This window comes from Ziziphus jujuba, chromosome 4 (assembly GCF_031755915.1).
Source record: "Ziziphus jujuba cultivar Dongzao chromosome 4, ASM3175591v1".
Lineage (NCBI taxonomy): Eukaryota > Viridiplantae > Streptophyta > Magnoliopsida > Rosales > Rhamnaceae > Ziziphus > Ziziphus jujuba.
This window is the reverse complement of record NC_083382.1, coordinates 29,683,083-29,703,123: the sequence shown is the minus strand read 5'-3', so window position 1 is coordinate 29,703,123 and position 20,041 is coordinate 29,683,083. Positions and strand designations below refer to the sequence as shown.

The 20,041-nt window shown below is 35.8% G+C and overlaps 4 protein-coding genes and 1 pseudogene across 8 annotated transcripts; 4 read left to right on the top strand and 1 right to left on the bottom strand.

Annotated features, from left to right (window-relative positions):
- Positions 1–969: 969 nt before the first annotated feature.
- On the top strand, positions 970–3,553 carry LOC107415864 (cystathionine gamma-synthase 1, chloroplastic-like; annotated as a pseudogene).
- Positions 3,554–4,738: 1,185 nt separating this feature from the next.
- Positions 4,739–8,197, top strand: LOC107415887 (SPX domain-containing protein 4). 2 transcript variants are annotated; one of them, XR_007240222.2, is made up of 4 exons: positions 4,739–5,354; positions 6,466–6,631; positions 6,853–7,454; positions 7,630–8,197. XR_007240222.2 is itself a non-coding variant. In XM_016024295.4 (3 exons), exons 1-3 carry the CDS (start codon positions 5,028–5,030, stop codon positions 7,332–7,334), a joined length of 975 nt encoding a protein of 324 aa, XP_015879781.3. In that variant the 5' UTR covers positions 4,739–5,027; the 3' UTR covers positions 7,335–7,550. The 2 variants fall into 2 exon arrangements, 1 of the variants encoding a protein (XP_015879781.3); XM_016024295.4 differs by lacking the exon at positions 7,630–8,197 and having other exon boundaries at positions 6,853–7,550.
- A 238-nt stretch (positions 8,198–8,435) lies between these two features.
- LOC107415958 (phosphate transporter PHO1 homolog 9) lies at positions 8,436–13,446 on the bottom strand. Of its 3 annotated transcripts, none has more exons than XM_048471585.2 (14): positions 13,024–13,441; positions 12,261–12,903; positions 11,665–12,004; positions 11,512–11,560; positions 11,357–11,428; positions 11,135–11,264; positions 10,747–10,867; positions 10,329–10,587; positions 10,096–10,200; positions 9,960–10,004; positions 9,689–9,838; positions 9,290–9,571; positions 9,013–9,152; positions 8,436–8,758 (listed from the first exon to the last, which is right to left on the bottom strand). In XM_048471585.2, the coding sequence occupies exons 2-14, from the start codon at positions 12,832–12,834 to the stop codon at positions 8,662–8,664; spliced, it is 2,364 nt and encodes a 787-aa protein (XP_048327542.2). In that variant the 5' UTR covers positions 12,835–12,903; positions 13,024–13,441; the 3' UTR covers positions 8,436–8,661. The 3 variants fall into 3 exon arrangements, with proteins under 3 accessions (XP_048327542.2, XP_024928252.3, XP_015879894.3); XM_025072484.3 differs by having other exon boundaries at positions 13,046–13,441; XM_016024408.4 differs by lacking the exon at positions 10,096–10,200 and having other exon boundaries at positions 12,261–13,446.
- A 744-nt stretch (positions 13,447–14,190) lies between these two features.
- On the top strand, positions 14,191–17,289 carry LOC107415916 (transmembrane emp24 domain-containing protein p24delta7). The gene is made up of 4 exons (XM_016024328.4): positions 14,191–14,887; positions 15,132–15,341; positions 16,220–16,296; positions 17,000–17,289. Exons 1-4 carry the CDS (start codon positions 14,684–14,686, stop codon positions 17,142–17,144), a joined length of 636 nt encoding a protein of 211 aa, XP_015879814.2. The 5' UTR covers positions 14,191–14,683; the 3' UTR covers positions 17,145–17,289.
- Positions 17,290–17,617: 328 nt separating this feature from the next.
- On the top strand, positions 17,618–20,022 carry LOC107415914 (pentatricopeptide repeat-containing protein At5g56310-like). Of its 2 annotated transcripts, none has more exons than XM_025072860.3 (2): positions 17,618–19,382; positions 19,486–20,022. In XM_025072860.3, the coding sequence occupies exon 1, from the start codon at positions 17,844–17,846 to the stop codon at positions 19,338–19,340; it is 1,497 nt and encodes a 498-aa protein (XP_024928628.3). In that variant the 5' UTR covers positions 17,618–17,843; the 3' UTR covers positions 19,341–19,382; positions 19,486–20,022. The 2 variants fall into 2 exon arrangements, with proteins under 2 accessions (XP_024928628.3, XP_024928629.3); XM_025072861.3 differs by having other exon boundaries at positions 17,620–18,114; positions 18,346–20,022.
- The last annotated feature ends 19 nt before the right edge of the window (positions 20,023–20,041 follow it).

The window sequence follows — 20,041 nt, the reverse complement described above, 5'->3', positions numbered from 1 at the left end:
CACGAGCTGAACCACGCCCACGACCAGCCAGCTGACGACTACGGCCAGCACCCCCATCCGCCTTGTTTTGATCCGACCACCCCTCGGGATATCCCACTATTTCATAGCAATGATTTTTGTCATGGCCATGCTTGTGACAGTGAGGACAAGCAACAAGGGACCAACAAGTTGAAGACTCATGCCCTGTCTTCTTGCAGTGACTACACACGGGCCTCTCCGTTTTTCCCCGTCCTCTTCCAATGCCGGTACGGACAGCAAAGCCAAGAACCTCTACTGGCTTGTCTTCTGTGACTGTCTTGGCAAGCCGCACACGCTCATCCTGTATCACCAGTTGGTATGCTCGATCAAGCGAAGGCAAAGGATCTTGAGAAAGAATATTGGTTCGTAATTGAGCGTACAATTCAGTATTGAGTCCCATCAAGAAGTCATGTAATTTTGCTTGTTCACGTCTTGCTTGGTGCAATGATGCGGCAGTACAAGACGAGCAACAATTGCAAGAAATTAGCGGTTCATGCTTAAATAATTCCTCCCATAATACATTCAGTTTGCCATAGTAAGTTGTAACAGACATAGATTTTGGTTGCTCACACTTAGCAATTGAAGTCTTCAACTGGTGAATTCTTGGGCCATTAACCATAGCATATCGTTGCTTAAGGTGTTCCCATAAGCGTTTCGCATCACGAAATTTAGATAGGGTACTTTTTACCTCTAGATCGATTGTGTTTGTAATCCAAGAAACCAACATTGCATTGACGGTGTTCCAATCAGATTGGGTATATGGAGGTTGCGGTCCAGTGATAGTGCCTTCCAGAAATTCGAACTTGCGGCGTGCCTCCAATGCTAATTGAATATCTGAAGCCCAATCATCGTAATTGTCTCCGCGTAAGCGAGTGGGAGTGATGAAGTCCCCTGGTCGGTCTCCTGCGCCGAGAAAAAAAGGTGAATTCATCTCCATTTTAGGTGGCAGCGATGGTGGTTGTTCATCGCCGGCCATTGTTTTATTGTGTGTGTATGTCTTGCTCTGATACCATGTAAAGAATAATTAAAGGGTCAAAAGCCCCAACCCTAATTGATATTCATTCACATATATATATCGTACCTGCAACAATTCTAATTAAGGTAAAACTCTTTGTTTAGGAAACAATCCTAAACAATAGCAACTACATCCCTAAAACATATCTACATGCCTAAAACATATCATAATATCTCAAACATATCATAATATCTCAACAATCTGAGTCAACTTGTTAACAGTACATATAAATATATACCAGGTTGTACAATATATTTGTTAACATAAATATTATTAATTAATAAATAACAAATAAATAAACATAATTAAATAAATTATAGCTTGCAAATAATAGATCGAGGCATGCATAATACTCTTTTTTACTCTTTTTTTAGAAAAAAATACATCACATTCTGCATTGATAATATTACTATTTTCTTTTTTAAAAATACAACGATATTTTAGAAATTTTAAAATTCTGTAGTAGAACTTTTCATGAACCCTTTTAATATATATGTAATGCCCAAAATATATAATAAAAATAATATAAAATAATATTTAATAAAATATATTTTTACTGCCTAAAACACCTAGAAAATTATTTAATAGAGAGAACGCATTAGTATGAGGTTAAAAGCTTATATAACATCTGAATTCAATTGGAAGAACAACTCTATTTATATAGCTATTCTAGAAGATAATTTTTCGAAATACTTGATATAAAGGTAGAAGTCAAGATTTTATGCAACTAATAAAAAAAGCTTTTTAACAACTTAATAAAATGTTACATATTTATAAATAGCTTTTCAATAGGAAACGGTTATTGACTAAAAACTAATGGTATACAAATAAAAAACCTTTGATTCAGAAAGTTAATGTATACGTTATAAAAATCATCCAAACCATCAAATAACATTATATCGAAAGTAATAGAGAGAAAGACTGGTTTGATCAAAATAGTCATATAAAAATCTGGTCTCCAACTGTTACAGAAACGCTTAATTCCCAATACTTTCTGATATATATATATATATATAAAATATTTATAATTTTAAATAAATTCTAACATATTTGACTTGTGAGAATTCTTTTCTAAACAGTGTTGGAAACAGTTTTGTCAGAATTGGTGCTTAGATGATTTCCCACTATTTTGAACTTTGCAGATCTGCTTGTTATTGGTCCAAGTTCCATGCAACTTAGGTTGCATGATTTAATCATTTATTTTTATTTTTGTTTTTTATTATTTATTATTATTATTATTATTATTGAACAGAATGCTGCATACCTGATCATCCGAGGCGCAAAGACACTGCATCTTCGTGTACAGCAACAGAATTAACAGCATTGAGGATGGCCAAGTTTTTAGAAGCACATCCTAAGGTAGGAATTGTGCAGATATTCTTAAGTTTTATTCATGTTTATCAAGTTCTCATTTATGAAGAATCTGGTCCAGTTACATTCATGTTACTCCAAATTCACCTGTAAATTTAATGAAGTATATGCTACTATCAGCTTGTAAACAAGGTTGTCTTTGAATTTCCAAATTTGCATGTACTAGAACAACCCATACTATATCCTTAAGAAAGATGCTAATAATGCTATTAGATTTGGTGTTGGACAGATTGTAGTAAAAATGATTTGTTTTGAGCTTTAATTTCTTGTGTGTGTGCTGATATAGTTAACTGCATGATCATTTACAAGTGGATCGTCTTTACTATCCAGGCTAGGCAAGTCATCCTCAACATGAACTTGCAATCAGGCAAATGACTGGTTTTGGAGGTGTAGTCAGTTTTGAGGTGAACACCGTTGATATTTTCTTTCTATTAGTGCAATTCCATCCATTCCCACCATTCTTTCTTTTTCTAATTTAGTATATTGTTTTGATTGTGCAGATTAATCATAACAACAGCCTGTAACTTTTGTTGATGCAATGAAGATCCGATACATTGCCCCATCCTTTGGTGGCTGCGAAAGCCTTGTGAATCAGCCAGCAATAATGTCTTATTCCTTTATTCTTTATACATGACAAAATTATACTTTATACTTCATGTTTAGTGACTGGTTCTGCTGCATGTATAATTGAGATTTCAACACAAGGGAATCAATTTCTGTCCATCATCGTAGGAAAATCTGGTGTATTTGTCATAACTTGCAAGCATGTATTGTTTTATCTAGCAACTGGATGGCCATTTTAGACCTGAATATGTAATCTACCAATATATGAACCAAAAAGGCAATGGAAAATGATGAAATATATATTTTGGTGATTGCACTTTCATGGTTCTTGTAACAGGGATGTCCCTCAGTCAGAGAGACTCAAGTATGGAATAAAAGATAATTTGGTGACGTTCCTCTTTGGAGTAGAAGATTTCGAGGACTTAAAGGCAATTATACTCCAGGCTCTGATGCCATATAGCTGTCATCATGATCTGCTACTATTTTCATTTTTCTTTGTTTTTTTTTTTTTTTTTTTCACCTTTTGTTTATGCTGTTCTCTGTGTGTTCTAATTGACAGATGATTATATGAATAACCGCCTTTAAGTCCTGGAATAAGTACCATCATTGCTTAGGTTGGAGGCTCCGTCATACATATAGAATTATAAACATATATTTCCATAAATTGCCGATTGATGTGGTTGGCCAGCCTCTATCTTTCCTACCTTTTTTTATCTTTTACCCCCAAAAAAAAAAAAAAAAAATCTGGGACAAGAGTTTGGCCTAGGAATTAGGAATCTTTGCTTGGTAATTCTTTTTAAGTTATGTTCCACGATGTTCTGTGACCCGTTCATAGCTTATCTTCCCTGAGTTTAATTCCAACTATCTTAGAATATGAATTAATTTGTGAATTTCTGATATTATATTTATATTCATTTAATTTTTTTTATTATCGTATATACTATCTGGTTATGAATATTCACCTCAAAACATCAGTAGGTGGCAACAGCAAGGCTGCCAATATATATTTCTTGCCCCATCACTGCCATTTCCTATTCAATTCAAATTAATTAAAAATATAAAAAAAATATTATTTATATCACTGTTGGTGAACAGTTTTTAATGGAATTTGGAATCTATAGGTGTACGTGGTAACTTAAATACGTATAGGTGGTAACTTAAATAGTTACAAATAAGGTTATTTTTAAAATTTTAATATTAAAAATAATAAAATAAAATATTTTAATTAAAATTTATTATATAAGATGATATCCATTGTCATCAATAATATAAATAATAAAACTCTTAAAAATAAGAGTTTAAAAATTCCAAATATTGCTATTTTAAAGATAATTATACCCATTTGATTTTTATTTTTTTTAATATTGTACCCGCTTGAAAGGTGTTACCTCTATTGGAAATCAAATTCTTAATTCTATCTTATAAAGTTGACTTCCAAAATATTCCATAACAAAAAGAAGATTGCAACGATCCAATTATGTAATGTCATCAACATCTTTACCAAAATAAAATAAAATAAAATAAAATTATATAATATCATCAACATGGATGATATTGCTAAAAGTAAAAAAAATAAAAAATAAAAAATGGAATAAATCAACGACATTAGGCTAAAAATGGATGGGTTTTCCAAGGACTATAGAAGATAAATAAATAGATATTGCACACATTTTTATGATATATTAAGATGAGAAAATGGCTATTGCATATATATGACCAAAATAAAAAAATAAAAAATAAAAAAACAAAAAAGGGCAAAGGCCAGGTCCAGTGCCTACAAAGAAGACCAACATCAGCATTACACCATCTGTGCAGGCAAAGCGTCCCATGATTATTTTATTATATTTTTAACCCAACCCAAGTTCAGATATTCTATATTTCTCCTCATCCCTTTTGGATTCTCGCTCGGTCTATAATATGCATATGCTAATCACACAGGCACTTGTTTGGTTGTTCCACAAAAAGATAGATAACAACAGCGCATAGCCTTTTTGTTTTTCTTTTATTTTCTTTTCTTTATGGTTGTTGTTGTGTGAATTATTAGCAGAAGAAGGTGCAAATGAAATTCGGGAAGGAATTCAGGATCCACCTGGAGGAGACCCTGCCAGAGTGGAGGGATAAGTTTCTGTGTTACAAGCCCCTGAAGAAGCTCCTCAAGCACTTCCCAGCAACCGCTACAGCTGTTGACTCTCTCCCTCCTCAACTCGCTTTTTATCTTCATCCCCATCTTCAACCCCCAACACATATCAATCATCATGCTGTTGATCCTACCACCTCCCACTTGATGGACCTACAAGGATGGTTCGTTAGGATTCTCAATGAAGAGCTCGACAAGTTCAATGATTTTTACGTTGATAAAGAGGAAGAGTTTGTCATCCGTTTTCAGGTCCGTTTCTTCTTGAATTGTCGAATGCATATTTGTGTTTTTGTATGTAAAATATTATTTATGTCTAATGAAATGGGTCCCTGTGAAATGGGTTGTTTCTGATTTCCATTGCTTGTTTTGAAAGATTCAAGATTTTGCGGTTTTCGTGTTGTAGAGGAAATGTGTGGACCGCATGAAAGTTGAATTCTTTATCTTGAAGTTAATGGGTTGTAAATATTTTTTATGCCTGCTGGACTGAAATTAGATGGATTTGAGTAAAAGTTGCTTCTAGGTTGTTTTACTGATTAGTGAAAATCCATGATATAATTATGGGCTGGTCGTCCTTCATAGTGTCGGTTTGTTGGGGAATTTAGAAAAATGTTTCCTCATTAGGAATTTAATATAATGAGCAAAGTAGAATTTCATAGTTCGTAGTTTTGGAGGGTTGGGATGATGGTCGATACCATGTCTCGAATTTCATCTTGTTTGTTCTAAGGCTTTGTTTAATCTCTTTTGATGATTTAGAATTACACAAACAGGATTTCAATATTCATGAGTAGGGTTATATAGTATTAAAGATGGTTTTACTCTTTGTGCGATGGATGGTGATATTCTTGGAAATAGCTACCTCATGGTACCCTATTTTGAAGTCCATGGCCTACATAAATGTGGGATGTTCTTGATTTGTTGCTTGAAGTACCTGTATGCCGTTGACTTGAGAGTTTATCACGTTGTACCTTATATCTGTTACAAAGATCAGGAGATTTTCCTGAGGCTGACCATCACAATAAGGTCCCTTATCTAATTTGGAGTCCCTGAAACAAAAAGGTGTATTTTGCTTCATCCCTAATAGGCCAAGTTAGAAATAGTTTACATTCTCTTCAAATCTTTCATTTTTTAGTAATTTGTCCCTTATAAAATCATCTATCATGTTGTCATCCCAGTTTCAAAAAATATACTTAATTTGCAACTGATTGTGTTAAATAATAGGGAATTTGATAAATAGACTAATCCAAGGATAATAAGCTCATATTTATCTGATCGTGATGTGTTTTTTGCTTAAGTTGGCTTTTATAAAGCAATTGGGTTTATTTCTTTCAGTAGCCAATTCATCTGTCTGCAATTATTGCAGGAGCTGAAAGAAAGAATAGAGCGAGTTAAGGAAAGGAGCAACAAAGATGGAGTTTTTACATCGGAGAGTGAGTTCGGTGAAGAAATGATGGACATTCGTAGAGACTTTGTCAGCATTCATGGGGAGATGGTGCTTCTCCAAAATTATAGTTCCCTAAATTTTGCAGGTACTTAGGTTATTTAATCTACTCTTTTCTTCTATTTCTAACTTGTACTCGTAACGAATGTGTCACTTTACATGGAGAGATGGTGATTCTGAAAAAATATAGCTCCAAGTATTTACTGGCACAGTTGCAACATCATCCTGTTATTGATTCTGTAGCTATATTGTTGGAAACTGAAAGTTCTCATCTATTTCTGAATTCATATCCACTTTTGTGTTTTATAGGTCTAGTTAAAATTCTGAAAAAGTATGATAAACGAACTGGGGGATTGTTATGTCTACCTTTCACACAGCTTGCTCTCCATCAGCCTTTCTTTACTATAGAACCTCTCACACGGCTGGTCCGTGAATGCGAGGCAAATATTGAGATTCTCTTTCCACTGGAAGCAGAAGTCATTGAAGCTACTCCAACCACACAAGACAAGTTGGACCAACCGTTGAATGATACAGCAAATACCTTATCCAAGACGCCTTCAAACCTTGGGGAGGAAACAGTGGATATATACCGTGGCACTCTTGCTGCAATGAGAGCTATAAAAGGTCTTCAAAAAGCAAGCTCCACTTACAATCCATTATCCATTTCATCCCTAATTAGGAACCAGGATGATGAGGGTACTGGTGCTGTAACAGCTGAAAACTCTGCTTCGAACTCTGCCGCCACCTTCCAGAATGGAGAAGATTCTGACCAAGAGGCACATTCTGTGTAAAAGGGATTCGTCTTATTGCCTGCTCTGTTCTTTAAATTTCATATAGCAGGTTGGAATTGGATAACAGGCTCGTACAGCCATGTAAATCATCGCACCATTAATAAGCTTTGATGGTGCAAGGTAAATGCTAATGTCGAATGTCTTTGAATGTCTTTTGTTTCAGCATCTTGATGATCTTGTAGAATCCAACAGTAGCTAACTTTTCGTTTTCCTTTTTGTTTTTGGTTTTTTTAATTCTTTACTTAACAATAACATCCTTGGTTATTTACTGAATTCCTTCAATTATGGAAAACAGCTGAAGTATTTTGAAGCCCTGGGATCATATATCCTATAAGGTTCTCTGCGACCCTCAATCCCTGTTTCACCATTTTAGACTAGTTGAAGAAGGAAACTGTGTCGGTTACCATTAAATTCTTTTTGACTGCCTCTTGGATCCCATTTTCAATTAATTTCTATCTCCAAAAGAGTCCTGCATCGTGAACTTAGTTGTCTGAGCCGGACATTTCTATCTCCAAAAGAGTCCTGCATCGTGAACTTAGTTGTCTGAGCCGGACATTAAATTCTTGGCCCACTTATTGATGGAAAATACAAGGAGATGCTTAGCCCACTTGTCGGTTACCATGTTTTAATCATTGAACTTTTCCCTTTGCTTAAACAATCTCCAACTGAGATATCATGCAAGTGGCCGAGCATTCATGAGGTGCAAGGGACATCCATGATAGCCACTTCTAGCATATCATCTCTGAAAAAGTTATCCACCAATCCATTACAAGGATTATGGTCCAGAACACTGTTATTCATTCGCTTCACATTGGTTTCAACTTTTCTACCATAATATATATATATATATATATACAATTTGATTTCCTTGTATACATTAAAATATTATAATATGGACATCTGGACTAGAAAATACTATTTGTTATCATTGATGAATAATTACCAGTGGGATTTATATCTGTTCTTATAGGTATATGATTATCAGTAAAATATATATGTCAATTTAAATTGTTATTATTAAATGATTCAATTTTAGAGTCAATGAAAAAAATAATAGAATTGAAAGCTCCTAATTAAAATTTTATCGGTGGTTGCTATCAATAGTAACAAATAGCAAATTTTTTTATAGAGCAAGGAGATTTTGGGTAACAATGGAGTATAGTTAGTTATAACTTCAAACCATATTGTGTATGAGTTAGTATATGATTTATTGCTTTACAGAAACATATATGTTTGCCTCGAACAAAATTGACTCATGTCATGAATGATTTGTCTCATAATCTTTGGTTTGCTCTGCTACTATATCTCTTCCATGAAATGCATTTGTTTATCCATCCTTGTCATCATCCTCGTAGTTAAAAGGTAGAGGTACGGAGTTGAAAGCCCGAAACTTTCCCACGTTGTTTAAGTGCTCGTTCTCCAACCTGATAACAATAATATCAAACTCATTATTTTGCAACCAAAAGGATTTCATTATCTGTCACTCTATTTGCAAGATAGGTTAGATGATTCACAGATGAGTAATGTATTCACTGGATTGTTGAAAATGAAAATGCAAAGAAAACAAATTTTAAGCACCAAGTATTTCTACTTCTCTCTCTCTCTTACACAACTTTGGTTAATCTGTATATTTTATTCTGTTAAATAAGAAACGGACACAGAAGAAACTGTTGTATACCTGAAAAAGTTCCAAATGCCACGACGAATGATTTCTAAGCAGGCAACTATTGCAATTAAGGCCTTTTTATGCAGGTAAGGAGCTTGTGTAAAACCCATTACTGTCTGCATCCAAGCTAGTCTTAGTATAACATTTAAAACCTGCATTTTTCATCACCATAAAATTTCTGTCAACTACAACGTAACATAGAAATTACCCAACTCCTTTATCAAAAATCAGCGCACTTAAAGAAAGGAAAGACAAGTAGAACTATTACAAGTAAGCATTATTCTCTTACCATGACTGCAAAGTAGACAGCTTTATTTGGTATGATAAGCTTATCTCTTAACCAGGGGTTCTTAGAATTCCTTCGCAGAAGACCCCAATCCAAGGCAATATCCCAATACGTACAGAGAATTGTTGCTATGCCGGAACTAGCTGCAGCAAGTATCCTCCAAATCATGATCCCTTTCCTCAACTCAAAAGTTGTTCTCATCGCAACTGCTATAATAATTGAGAAGTACTTGACCCCGTTTAATCCCTGCATTTTATCTTTCTCCTCTATCATTCGTCGGACACACTGAAATAATAGTCTGTTTTTCAGATCCATTTGGTAAGATAACAAGTCTGATATTGACAATGCAGGAAACTAGATAAGCTTTTTTTCTGCATGAAACACAAATATTCTGGCGCATACCTGAAGTAAACGAAGCCAAAATGGTATAATTGCTACAATGTAATAGAAAGATTTGAAAACTTTGCTTTCATTGCACTTGTTTGATCTTCTTTTGAAGTCCCCCCAACCGTAATAGCAGATATAGAATTCTAAACTTCTGAAGGCCTGGACCTGAAGTGCATAAACATTTAACTTGGAAGTATCAACTGAACAGAACGCTTGAAAGAGTTTGTACAATGTAACTTGGAAATCAAGAAAAGAATTTTTATTTCACAAGTAGCTAAGTACGAACCTTGCTTGTAAGCTGATCTGCGACAAAAAAATCTGGTAAAGTTACCTGCAGATAGAACAAATAGAACTTATAAATCTGCAATAATTCTAAGCAGCTGAATCATACATCAAAGTGTTGGAAATTTCAGTTCCACCACCTTGTAGAGAGGAGCACATAGTGAATGAAATACACATTGAATGAGAAAAAAGCGACTAGAACGGTATAATATGTTGAAAGGACAGAGCATAACTAGAAGGAAAACCTGAAAATGGAAGATCAAATTGGAAATTAGAGAATGCTAATTGTTGAGAGATCAGTTAGGAAGTAAAGGATGTATATCAAGCTAAAACAAGCACATACTTCAATATAAACAAAGACCAAAAGACTTACAAGGCCTATAACCAAAGGAACTAATTCAGTTATTGCACTGAAGCTCTTTGTTTCTGGTTCCATTTCCATATCTAAATTTGAGATAACACCTGCCAATGTGAGTACTGCAAGCACTGAACTGAGAAGAAAGACTTCTCGGTAACCCAGCTCTGTTCCTTGCTTGAACCCAAATATAAATGGATAATTGACTCGATAGCGCCTCCAAAAGTATATGTTACCAGAGTACACGAGCATATGCAGGATAATGAGTCCAAACAAGCTGCAAAAAGATGCTCATCAAAATTATTGAATCGTCTCTTTTATTATGCTACTTGCATTGCCATAAAAAAAAATAAAAATAAAAACGGTGCTAATTAATCAAAATCAGAATTTTGAATTTGAAGGAGAGAGAATCTCAACAGAAGGGCCAGGAGCTCACCTATAAAGAGGAAATATGTTATCCATATACTGTCCACGATTATCACTTTTAAAGATATTTCTTACATGTATAAGAACAATTATGGCCACTACAAGTGCAATGGAGCACCCAGAGAAAAAACCTGCAGGTGCATGAAGTGACAGGAATATTAAACCATGCCAAGGGTCTTCCAAACAACTGAGAAAACTGAAAGGTGAAGGAAGTGAGGCTTTGATAATAAATGAAATCTTTGAATTTTGGTAACTTCAGAAGAGTTACAACAAACATTTATCCCAAAGACATGTCAAGCAGTTTGAAGATATCAACCTGTTTAGTCTCCCATAAATTGTTTAGAGTAACTAGTAATCCAAAATCAAAGAATGTTTGCTTCCCTAGCACAATCTCTTACCCAAGAAAAATGTAATTCTGTGTCTTTCCCTTCTGGCTTTTGGTCTTAAAGTGTTCATTCCTTTTCTTCGGTTTCCATTTGCAAAATGCTTTATGAAAGTAGCCTCCACCCTCTCCATTAGCCTAGCAACCTGCGGAGGCACAAGGTGAATCAGGAGGCAAAGTTTAACAAGGGGTGTTCATGGAATCACAATAACTGATATATGATTTAACTGTAACTAACTTCATCACAACTGCCGAGATACGAGTTGTCTACCATCTCCAAGTAAGATTTTGATGCATTCCTCGAAGTGATCTGTATTAACAAAGTTAATAAAATTCAACATAATTCATCTTGCACATCATCAATTAATTAGAAACAAATTGATAACTGGACACCTTGTCATATTTCTTCATGATCTTTGAAAAAGCCAATTGATTCAAAAAACTGCCACATTCATCAGTGAGCTTGGTCAATAAAACAATAAGAATAAAAGATGGAAATTAATAGTAGTTTTTATTCTATAAGTAAAGAGGAGAAGGCCATGGTACCAGTAGCTTTTCAAAAGTCGAAGCTTTTGATAGAACTCAGAAAAAGCCTTCATCATTGACTCTTCTGCTTTCCTTAGCTCTTGCGTGCTAAATGACAAGTCTGATGTTGAACTCATGAGGATTTCTTTCAAAGTTGATACGGGAGTTTCAGGCGACAAATTGATCTTTACATGGTCTAGAAGTTCTAATGAAGCTGGTTTAAAGCCCTGAATGGATAACTTAACTCTATCTGCATTCCTATGATTAGTAGTATTTGGTTCATTGCCTTCCCTCTCCTCTTCATCGTTCATCTCTTCACTGGTCATCTCAACTTCTTGAATCACATCCATATGCGATCCTCCTTAACATAAAAAGATGAAATATTAAAACAGTAAGATAATTTGTAACTTCTAAACCAAAGAAACAGTGCTTAATTTCCCTTGCCAATGTCATATCGAAGCTTGGCATTCATAAGCTAGAGATTTTTTTTTTTAAATTTTTTTTAATTTTTTTTTAAGTTCTTATTGGTAGAATTTCATTATCTACTCCAGAGGAACAAAAAAAGACGAAAAATGGAACTTAGACATGCTAAAACAGTGCCTGGGAGAGCATCTTACCTGGTTTTGTACCATTTGAAGGGTGAACAATAGAAGATGAGGAAACCTCAAAACTTCCAAGATTTATTGCATCATCTCTACCCAGTCTTAGCATTGGATTCTCTACCTTTACCCGAAGAGCAATCAAAACATCCATCTGTTTGCTTAACTCCTCTGCTTCCTTCATAACTTGTTCAACCATCTTCTTGTAAAAGTTAATTACCTTGTTAAACTCATCGTCAAGCCTCCTAAAAAACACAAGCTCATGCTCTGCCCCTTCATCTGAAGGCATCAAGAACATTGTTCGGTACTGCCCTTCTGATCCCTCTTGCTCAGCTGCACTAACAAGAATTACCTCATCCTCTTTCTTTTGCGGGGAGCCTCTATATCGGCCTGTTAGTCCGCTAAAGGCTCTGTAGAGAGATACCTTTCTTCTCAAAGTCCCTTTAGGAGTTGATGCAACCATTGGTGCCGATACGTTTCTCTGTCTGATCTGCAAGATATCCTTCAACACAGCTTTGAGAAGTTTGTAGTCCATGTATGCTTCCTGCCATTCCGGCACCATCTGAGAAGCAAATTCTTTCCCAAACTTCATCTTCTTTGGTAAATAAATGCTTTTCCAGATCAATAGAGGTGGTCTTGAACATAAACATACGCTTTTAAGCTGTAAGCATTGGATTGGCAAGCTTCTTTTTAGGCCTTCTGTGGTAATTATGGTTAATGCAGAAATATAAATAGAAAACTATATATTCATATACTGATGAAAAGATTGAGAGAGAGATACTGATTTTGGAAGATTCTCATGCCTGGGAGCAAAGACGATCTCATAGTCATGTTATCTCATATCGTGATGACCATTTCCTTTCAAGAACTTTGATGAACAAATAGAGTGTGTTTGGTCAAGATTAGCATACAGGCACGTGGTCCTCCAATCACGGGTTAATTTCTATAATTATTCTTATTATTGTTGTTGAAAGCTAAGAACTTTTCTAAATTATCTGTGTAATTACACATAAAAAGAAAAGAAAAGAAACAGGTTGAGTTAATCTCAAGCTTTTTCTTTGAGAAGGCTACATTTTTACTGACCGTAATCCATAAAACAAAGTTGTTGGCTGAAATTACTGGCTCTCTTGGACTTACACAAACAGTTGGTGCGCTATTGTTGATTTAGGTATAGTGTAGGAAGGCCTTAAAGGGATGGGATAGGAGCAATTAAACAAGGTTTAGGTACATATGCATTAATGCTTCAATTATTGGTGGTTGACTAAACATTTTAGCTCAGACGTAAAGATTACCATTTCATTAATCCAACTCAGCCATTTTTCCTTTGTGGTTGACTAAACATTTGAGCTCAGACGTAAAGATTACCATTTCATTAATCCAACTAACCCATTTTTCCTTTTTCTGCTAAGAACCCGATTGCATTTGAACACAAAGAGACAGATCCGTCGTACCATTTACTGCAACGACTGAAACTGGGGAACCCCCAATCACAGTTCACAATTCATCCACCAAAATATGTCACAAAAATAAAAATACAGATATGAATGGGTATCAAAAGAATTAGGACGAGTAAAAGAGGACCCACTTGGGAATAAGATGGACAGCTAAGACTTTCAGAACCATTTAAAGTTATGGAAAAAAGTAAAATTTCCAGCCACTATAATACAAACAAGCTCCTATCACCATCGCTTGGTGGCAGCCTATTTTACTTTTATCGATTGCCAACTCCTCAAAGTAGCGTGCTATTACGAGACACGAGTCCTTATGGCATGTCCTATCCTTTTCAGCAGCAGTCTAATCAAAGGGATTAAGTTTTAGAGGCATGCATAAAGTGACCTGCAAATGGGCTTGAAAAGCAGTTGATTTCTTCCCAAAAAGCAAGAAAAAAAAATAATAATAATAAGGAAAGAAATTCATCCTCTGAAAATTCAGACATTTTGATTTTCATTGCCACTGTTTCTAACTTTATCACTGTGGCCAACTCACATATTTACTGTGATTATTTGTCATTTGGGCTCCTCTTTGTAAACTTTCTTCGTTTTTTTATTTTTTTATTTTTTATTAATAGATCATTTAATTTGAAATCACTTTCTTAACAAATTTGCTTTTTGAAGCATGCGAAATAAATATGATGGAAATACTTTACCTCTACATTTTTGAAATTATTGGACGGTTACAAAATTACAAATTAAAAAAGAAAATAAACAATTTAAGAAAAGTGAACCAAGCATATGATGACGTGGGAAGATGGTATTGGTTAACAGTAAAAGAATACCGAGAGAGCGTTACACGTAAGGAAGCCGGCCGTCTATTCCAAAGAAACAAAAAAATAGATCTCCGGCGTTGCGTTGAAGAGCCTTTCGTCTTTCTCAGAGAGCTACGAACTCAAAACCCAACAGCTGATCATCCAAACCCTCTGAAAAAAAAAAAAAAAAAAAACAATGTCAACAGCTAATTTTGTGATAGTTTTGATGTTAGGTTTGATGTGCACAGCTTCGCAATCGATGCGGTTCGACCTCCAATCGGGGACCACCAAATGCATATCGGAGGAGATTAAGAACAATGCCATGACTTTGGGCAAGTACAGTGTTGATAATCCTCATGATGGGTCTCCTATTCCCGAAACCCACAAGCTCACTGTCAGGGTAATTGCTTAGTTTTTTTCCAATCCCAATGATCTATTTTCTTGTCTTTTTTTTTTTTTTGATAATAAAGTTTTGAACTTTTTGCATGAAGATAATGTTCTGCATGAATTATCTTGCAAGTAGGCAATGAAATGTTGTAAATTTATTAATTTTCCCATTTGGGTTTTTATTTATTTATTTATTAATTTCCCATTTGAGGCTTGATTTTGGGAATTTGATCGGGTATTGTGGGGGTTGTGTATAGGTGAGTTCACCTCAGGGGAACAATTATCACTATGCAGATCACGTGGATTCGGGTACTTTCGCATTTACTGCGGCGGAAACTGGTGATTATACGACTTGCTTTTGGGCTCCTGACCACAAGCCTTCAACGACCGTGACTGTAGATTTTGATTGGAGAACGGGTGTGGCTGCTAAAGACTGGTCTAAAGTTGCCAAGAAAGGACAGATCGAAGTACGTAAATTTTTATGGGTTTTCTCGTAAAATTTTGTGTCATCTGTTGTGTCACATTGATATCGTTTGCCCTGTGAGAAAATTATCATTGTGATTTGCTTTTAGAATTAGTATTGCTTCCATGTGAAGCTGCTAGGCTGTTTTTGGAGGAACAAATTGCTGGCAGCGTTAATGAGTAATAAGGAAAGTTTTAGCTGTTCTTCTTTTATATTGGGTTTGGTCATTGTATCACCTTGAAGGCTTGAACCGAGTCTTCCTGTTTGCTAAGTGAAGACTTCTGCATGTCCACACAGTTGATTGTCTTTCACTTTCAGGTGGCATTTAGTATTGGTTAGTGAAATTGATGAGTATATCTTCAGGAAAGGCACAAAGAATTCTGTTGCGTTATGCCGCAGGTATCTATAGGAAAAATGTAACAGAAGTAGAATGTCTTGTAAAGGGGGTTAACCATGTGTGAGATGGAGACAGAGCTCAAATTAAAAGTCTACAGTCCGCCATAATAAGCCTTTTTATGTCAATTAAATGGAAAAATGAAGGTAAGCCATGGTCGCGAGGTCCATTACAGAATCAAACTGCATGTGTAGGCTCAATTTCTTCAGCTAAAACATTGTTTACTTTTTCACTTGGTGAATATCTTTTTTTGCTTTTCCATTGACGATACGGTTATGATAAATTATTTTAACTTCACTTTTCTTGTGAGTCCTTTACTGTGATTACACTGTTGGCCAAGATAATTATCTGATAAATGGTTCAGCTCATCAATCAAATATTAATTATAATTCATCTATTTGATATTTTCTTAGTTATGCATATTTCTAATACATTGTTAAAAATAATGGTCTTTATATTCTTTTTTATGCCTATTTTCCTTATGGTAGGTAATGGAACTTGAGTTGAAGAAGTTGTATGACACTGTGGCATCCATCCATGATGAGATGTTTTATCTCCGTGAGAGGTATGGAATGAATATAACTTCTGTTTAAAATTACCGGTTATCTATTTGTTCAGTTTCATATCTTGGATTCTTTATATGATCTTACAATCTTTATGCCTGTTTGAGGTAATAGCCAATACCAAATTTTTGCAGAAACTATTAGTTAAACCATGTAAACTGAAAATAAATGCTGAGGAGTGAGGATGAGGATCTCATATTCATTATTCCTTTTTTCTTGAAAGAGGAATAAAATATCACTTGCTGTTTTTTTTTTTTTTTTTCCCCAGTACACTTGAAGAATGTGGAGAACCTTTTTTTAGGATCATTCTGTCTTTACTGATCAGATATTAGTTTATGGATCCTTTATCAATACATTTTTTCCTTGATTTTGAACTTGGACCAGAAGGGGGTGAGAGTAATAGGATACACCATTGATGTTGTGCTTGATGCCATTCGTTTTCATAGAATTCAGGAATCATTGCAGGGAGAATAAAAAAGTTACAATCTGACTTTTCCTTTCCTCTCGCACTTCTTCCACTTATCGTCCTCCCTATCCTCTTGCCTAGTTAAAGGCGAGTTAAGATTGTCAAAAGTTGGGAGTCTTTGGAGCCTTGAAATTGTTTTTGTTTTTGGGTTTGAATTACTCAAGAACCAGAATACTTCTATTATATCTAATTTTCTTATACAAGTTTTTTTTTTTTTTTTTTTTTTCTTGGTGTTTTAGGGAGGAAGAAATGCAACAACTGAACAGGGCAACCAACTCCAAGATGGCCACATTTAGCTTCCTCTCCCTTGTAGTTTGCCTGTCGGTTGCTGGTTTGCAATTGTGGCATCTCAAGACATTCTTTGAGAGGAAGAAGCTTCTGTAGTAGTTCCTCTCCCACGATTTCTTTTGTACTTTTTTTCCACTTACAAAATTTTTTTGTACCAGCAGTTGCTTGCTTACAATTAATTTATATCAAATTTTGTATTTTGAGGCCAATTTATTTATTTATTATAGGCTGCAGTTTTCCAGTTGATAGTATTAAGCACTACCTGCTAAAAAATTGAAGGAAAAAAAAAAAAAAAAAAAGAGGAAACAAAGATATTCCCCTTTATTATTCCAATTTATGGCATTTAATGTTAAATAATTTTTAAATTTAATATGGAGAAATCACTAAACTTTTGCTTGATCACTATTCATTTGTATTTAGAAATTAGAATGTTGTCATGAAATTAAAACGATTGCAACTTAGAACAACTGGTTCTGAGCAATGCAAATATATTGGCTGTTGGTTTACTTTGTATTGGAGGACTAATAAATTAATAAAGAAAAAAAAAGTTTTATTATTATTTTGCATTGTTGTAAAATATTATTATTTAAAATTTCTACCGTGTAGAAAGAAATAATGGATAAAGAGCGATGATGTGGCACACAGAGAAGTCGATCAACGGCCAGGATCATTCGAACCGCCTAACGTTGTTTAAGACCAGGATTTTGAGTCGCCCCAAAAAAAAAAAAAAAAAAAAAAAAGCATGCGAAGATTCAAAAAAACGTAACTGAAACCAGGAGAGGCTCTGAAGCGCCCATGGTGCTCCCGCCAAACCAGAAGCTATGTCTTCAAAGCTTGAATCTTGCAGATACCTTGGCAACCATGGCCCAGTCCTGCTCCTCCATGAGACACCTCAAGCAAATCCACGCCCACGCAATCCTCACAAACCTCCATCACCACCGCATCGTTCTCGCCAAGATCTTCCGTTTCGCTGCTGTCTCACCTTCCGGCGATTTGCACTATGCTTACCGCCTGTTCTCTCAAATGCCCAACCCAAACACGTTCTTCTATAACACTCTCATACGAGGTTATTCCAAGAGCTTTTCGCCTTCCTATTCGGTTCATTTGTTCAATCAGATGAGGCTGAATTCCGTAGACCCAGATGAGTTTACACTCACATTCCTGCTGAAATCGCGGTCAAGGATGAAAATCGATCTCCCTTTGGTTATGGAGTCCGATGAGATTCATGGGGTTGTTTTGAAGTTTGGATTTTGCTCTCATTTGTTTGTGAATAATGCTTTGATTCATTTGTATGCAGCGAGAGGGGTACCCAGCGCAGCTAGACGAGTGTTTGCTGAGACAGTGGATGTGGATGTTGTTTCATGGTCGGGTTTGGTAGTGGCACATGTGAGAGCTGGAGAATTGGAATATGCGCAACATGTATTTGATCGAATGCCCGAGAGAGATGTCGTTTCTTGGACTGCCATGATTTCTGGGTATTCAAAAGCAAAGCGATCGAGGGAGGCACTTGATTTGTTTTGGGATATGAGGGATGCAGGAGTGAGACCAGACGAGGTCACCATGGTGGGTGTAATCACGGCATGTACAAATTTGGGAGATTTGGAAACTGGGACAGAAATTCACCGATATATTGAAGATAACGGGTGTGGGTGGATGGTTTCGCTTTGCAATGCTTTGATCGACTTGTATGCAAAATGTGGATACATGGATGGCGCTTGGCAAGTGTTCAGAAACATGAACAGGAAGAGCTTGATCACTTGGAATTCGATCATCTCAGCTTGCGCAAACCATGGCAATGCAGATGATGCATTTAGTTTGTATGAAAGCATGGTCAACTCTGGTATTCAACCTGATGGGATCACCTTTTTAGCCCTATTAGTCGCTTACACACACAAGGGATTGGTGGATGAAGGTTACAGACTATTTGAGAGCATGCAAAAGGACTATGGAATTGAGGCAAGTATTGAGCATTATGGATGCATGGTAGACATGTTGGGCAAGGCAGGTCGGCTTGAAGAAGCATATCAATTAATAACTAGCATGCCAATACCAAGCAATGATGCTGTTTGGGGAGCACTGCTTGCAGCTTGCAGAACTCATGGTAATGTAGATATGGCGGAGAGAGTTGTGAAACGATTGCTAGAGTTGAAACCAGATGAGGGAGGATACTATATCCTCCTTCGTGATATTTATGTTGCTGCAGGACGGACAGAGGAGGCAAATGAGATGAGGCATGCCATGATGATCAATGGTGCAAGAAAGAATCCTGGTTGCAGTTGGATGGGAGCATAAAGATTTAACATCAATGCTGTATCTGCATTCCGAATTAATGGGGTAAATTTCTCTTCTGTTGTAGCCTGGTTCCCAGTTTGTCAACCTTGTTTTCCAAGGATCCAATTCTTAGATCATTTGCCGATTACTGGAGCCCTATTTACAGATCCAGCCTCTTGCTTCTGTTGGTCATGGAACTTAGAAACAAGGAGAATGGTTGAGTTTCCATCAGATGTACCGGCAACGTCTTGCCAGATTGTTCTATGATATGCTAACTTTCTACAAAGCCCTCCCAGAGCTTACTGGGTGCATTAGTCTTAACAACACACAAAAGATTGGAGGCATATTTCTTAATGTGTACCCCTAGGTTGCCCAGCACTGAGATGTAATCTCACATGTTCCTTGTATCATGAAGTAAATCAAATTTGCAGAAAATAAAAATCGATGTCCTGGTCTCTCATTTGTGTCTGCAGCAAAAAAGATTATGTGCTCGGACAGAATGCAATCAAAGGTTTCTCATTGACATGTCTTCGAAGGCGATTAGTGCCCCTCCAAGTTGGAAACTTCTAAAAGAACATATTTCTGTAGTTGAACACATCCTGAGAGCCATTTCCATTTACCATTTACTGTTGATTGGATAAATGTTTTCAAGATTACCATCTTCATTAATGTTTTCAAGAGTACCATCTTCATTATTACCTAATACTCCGTTACATCCCATC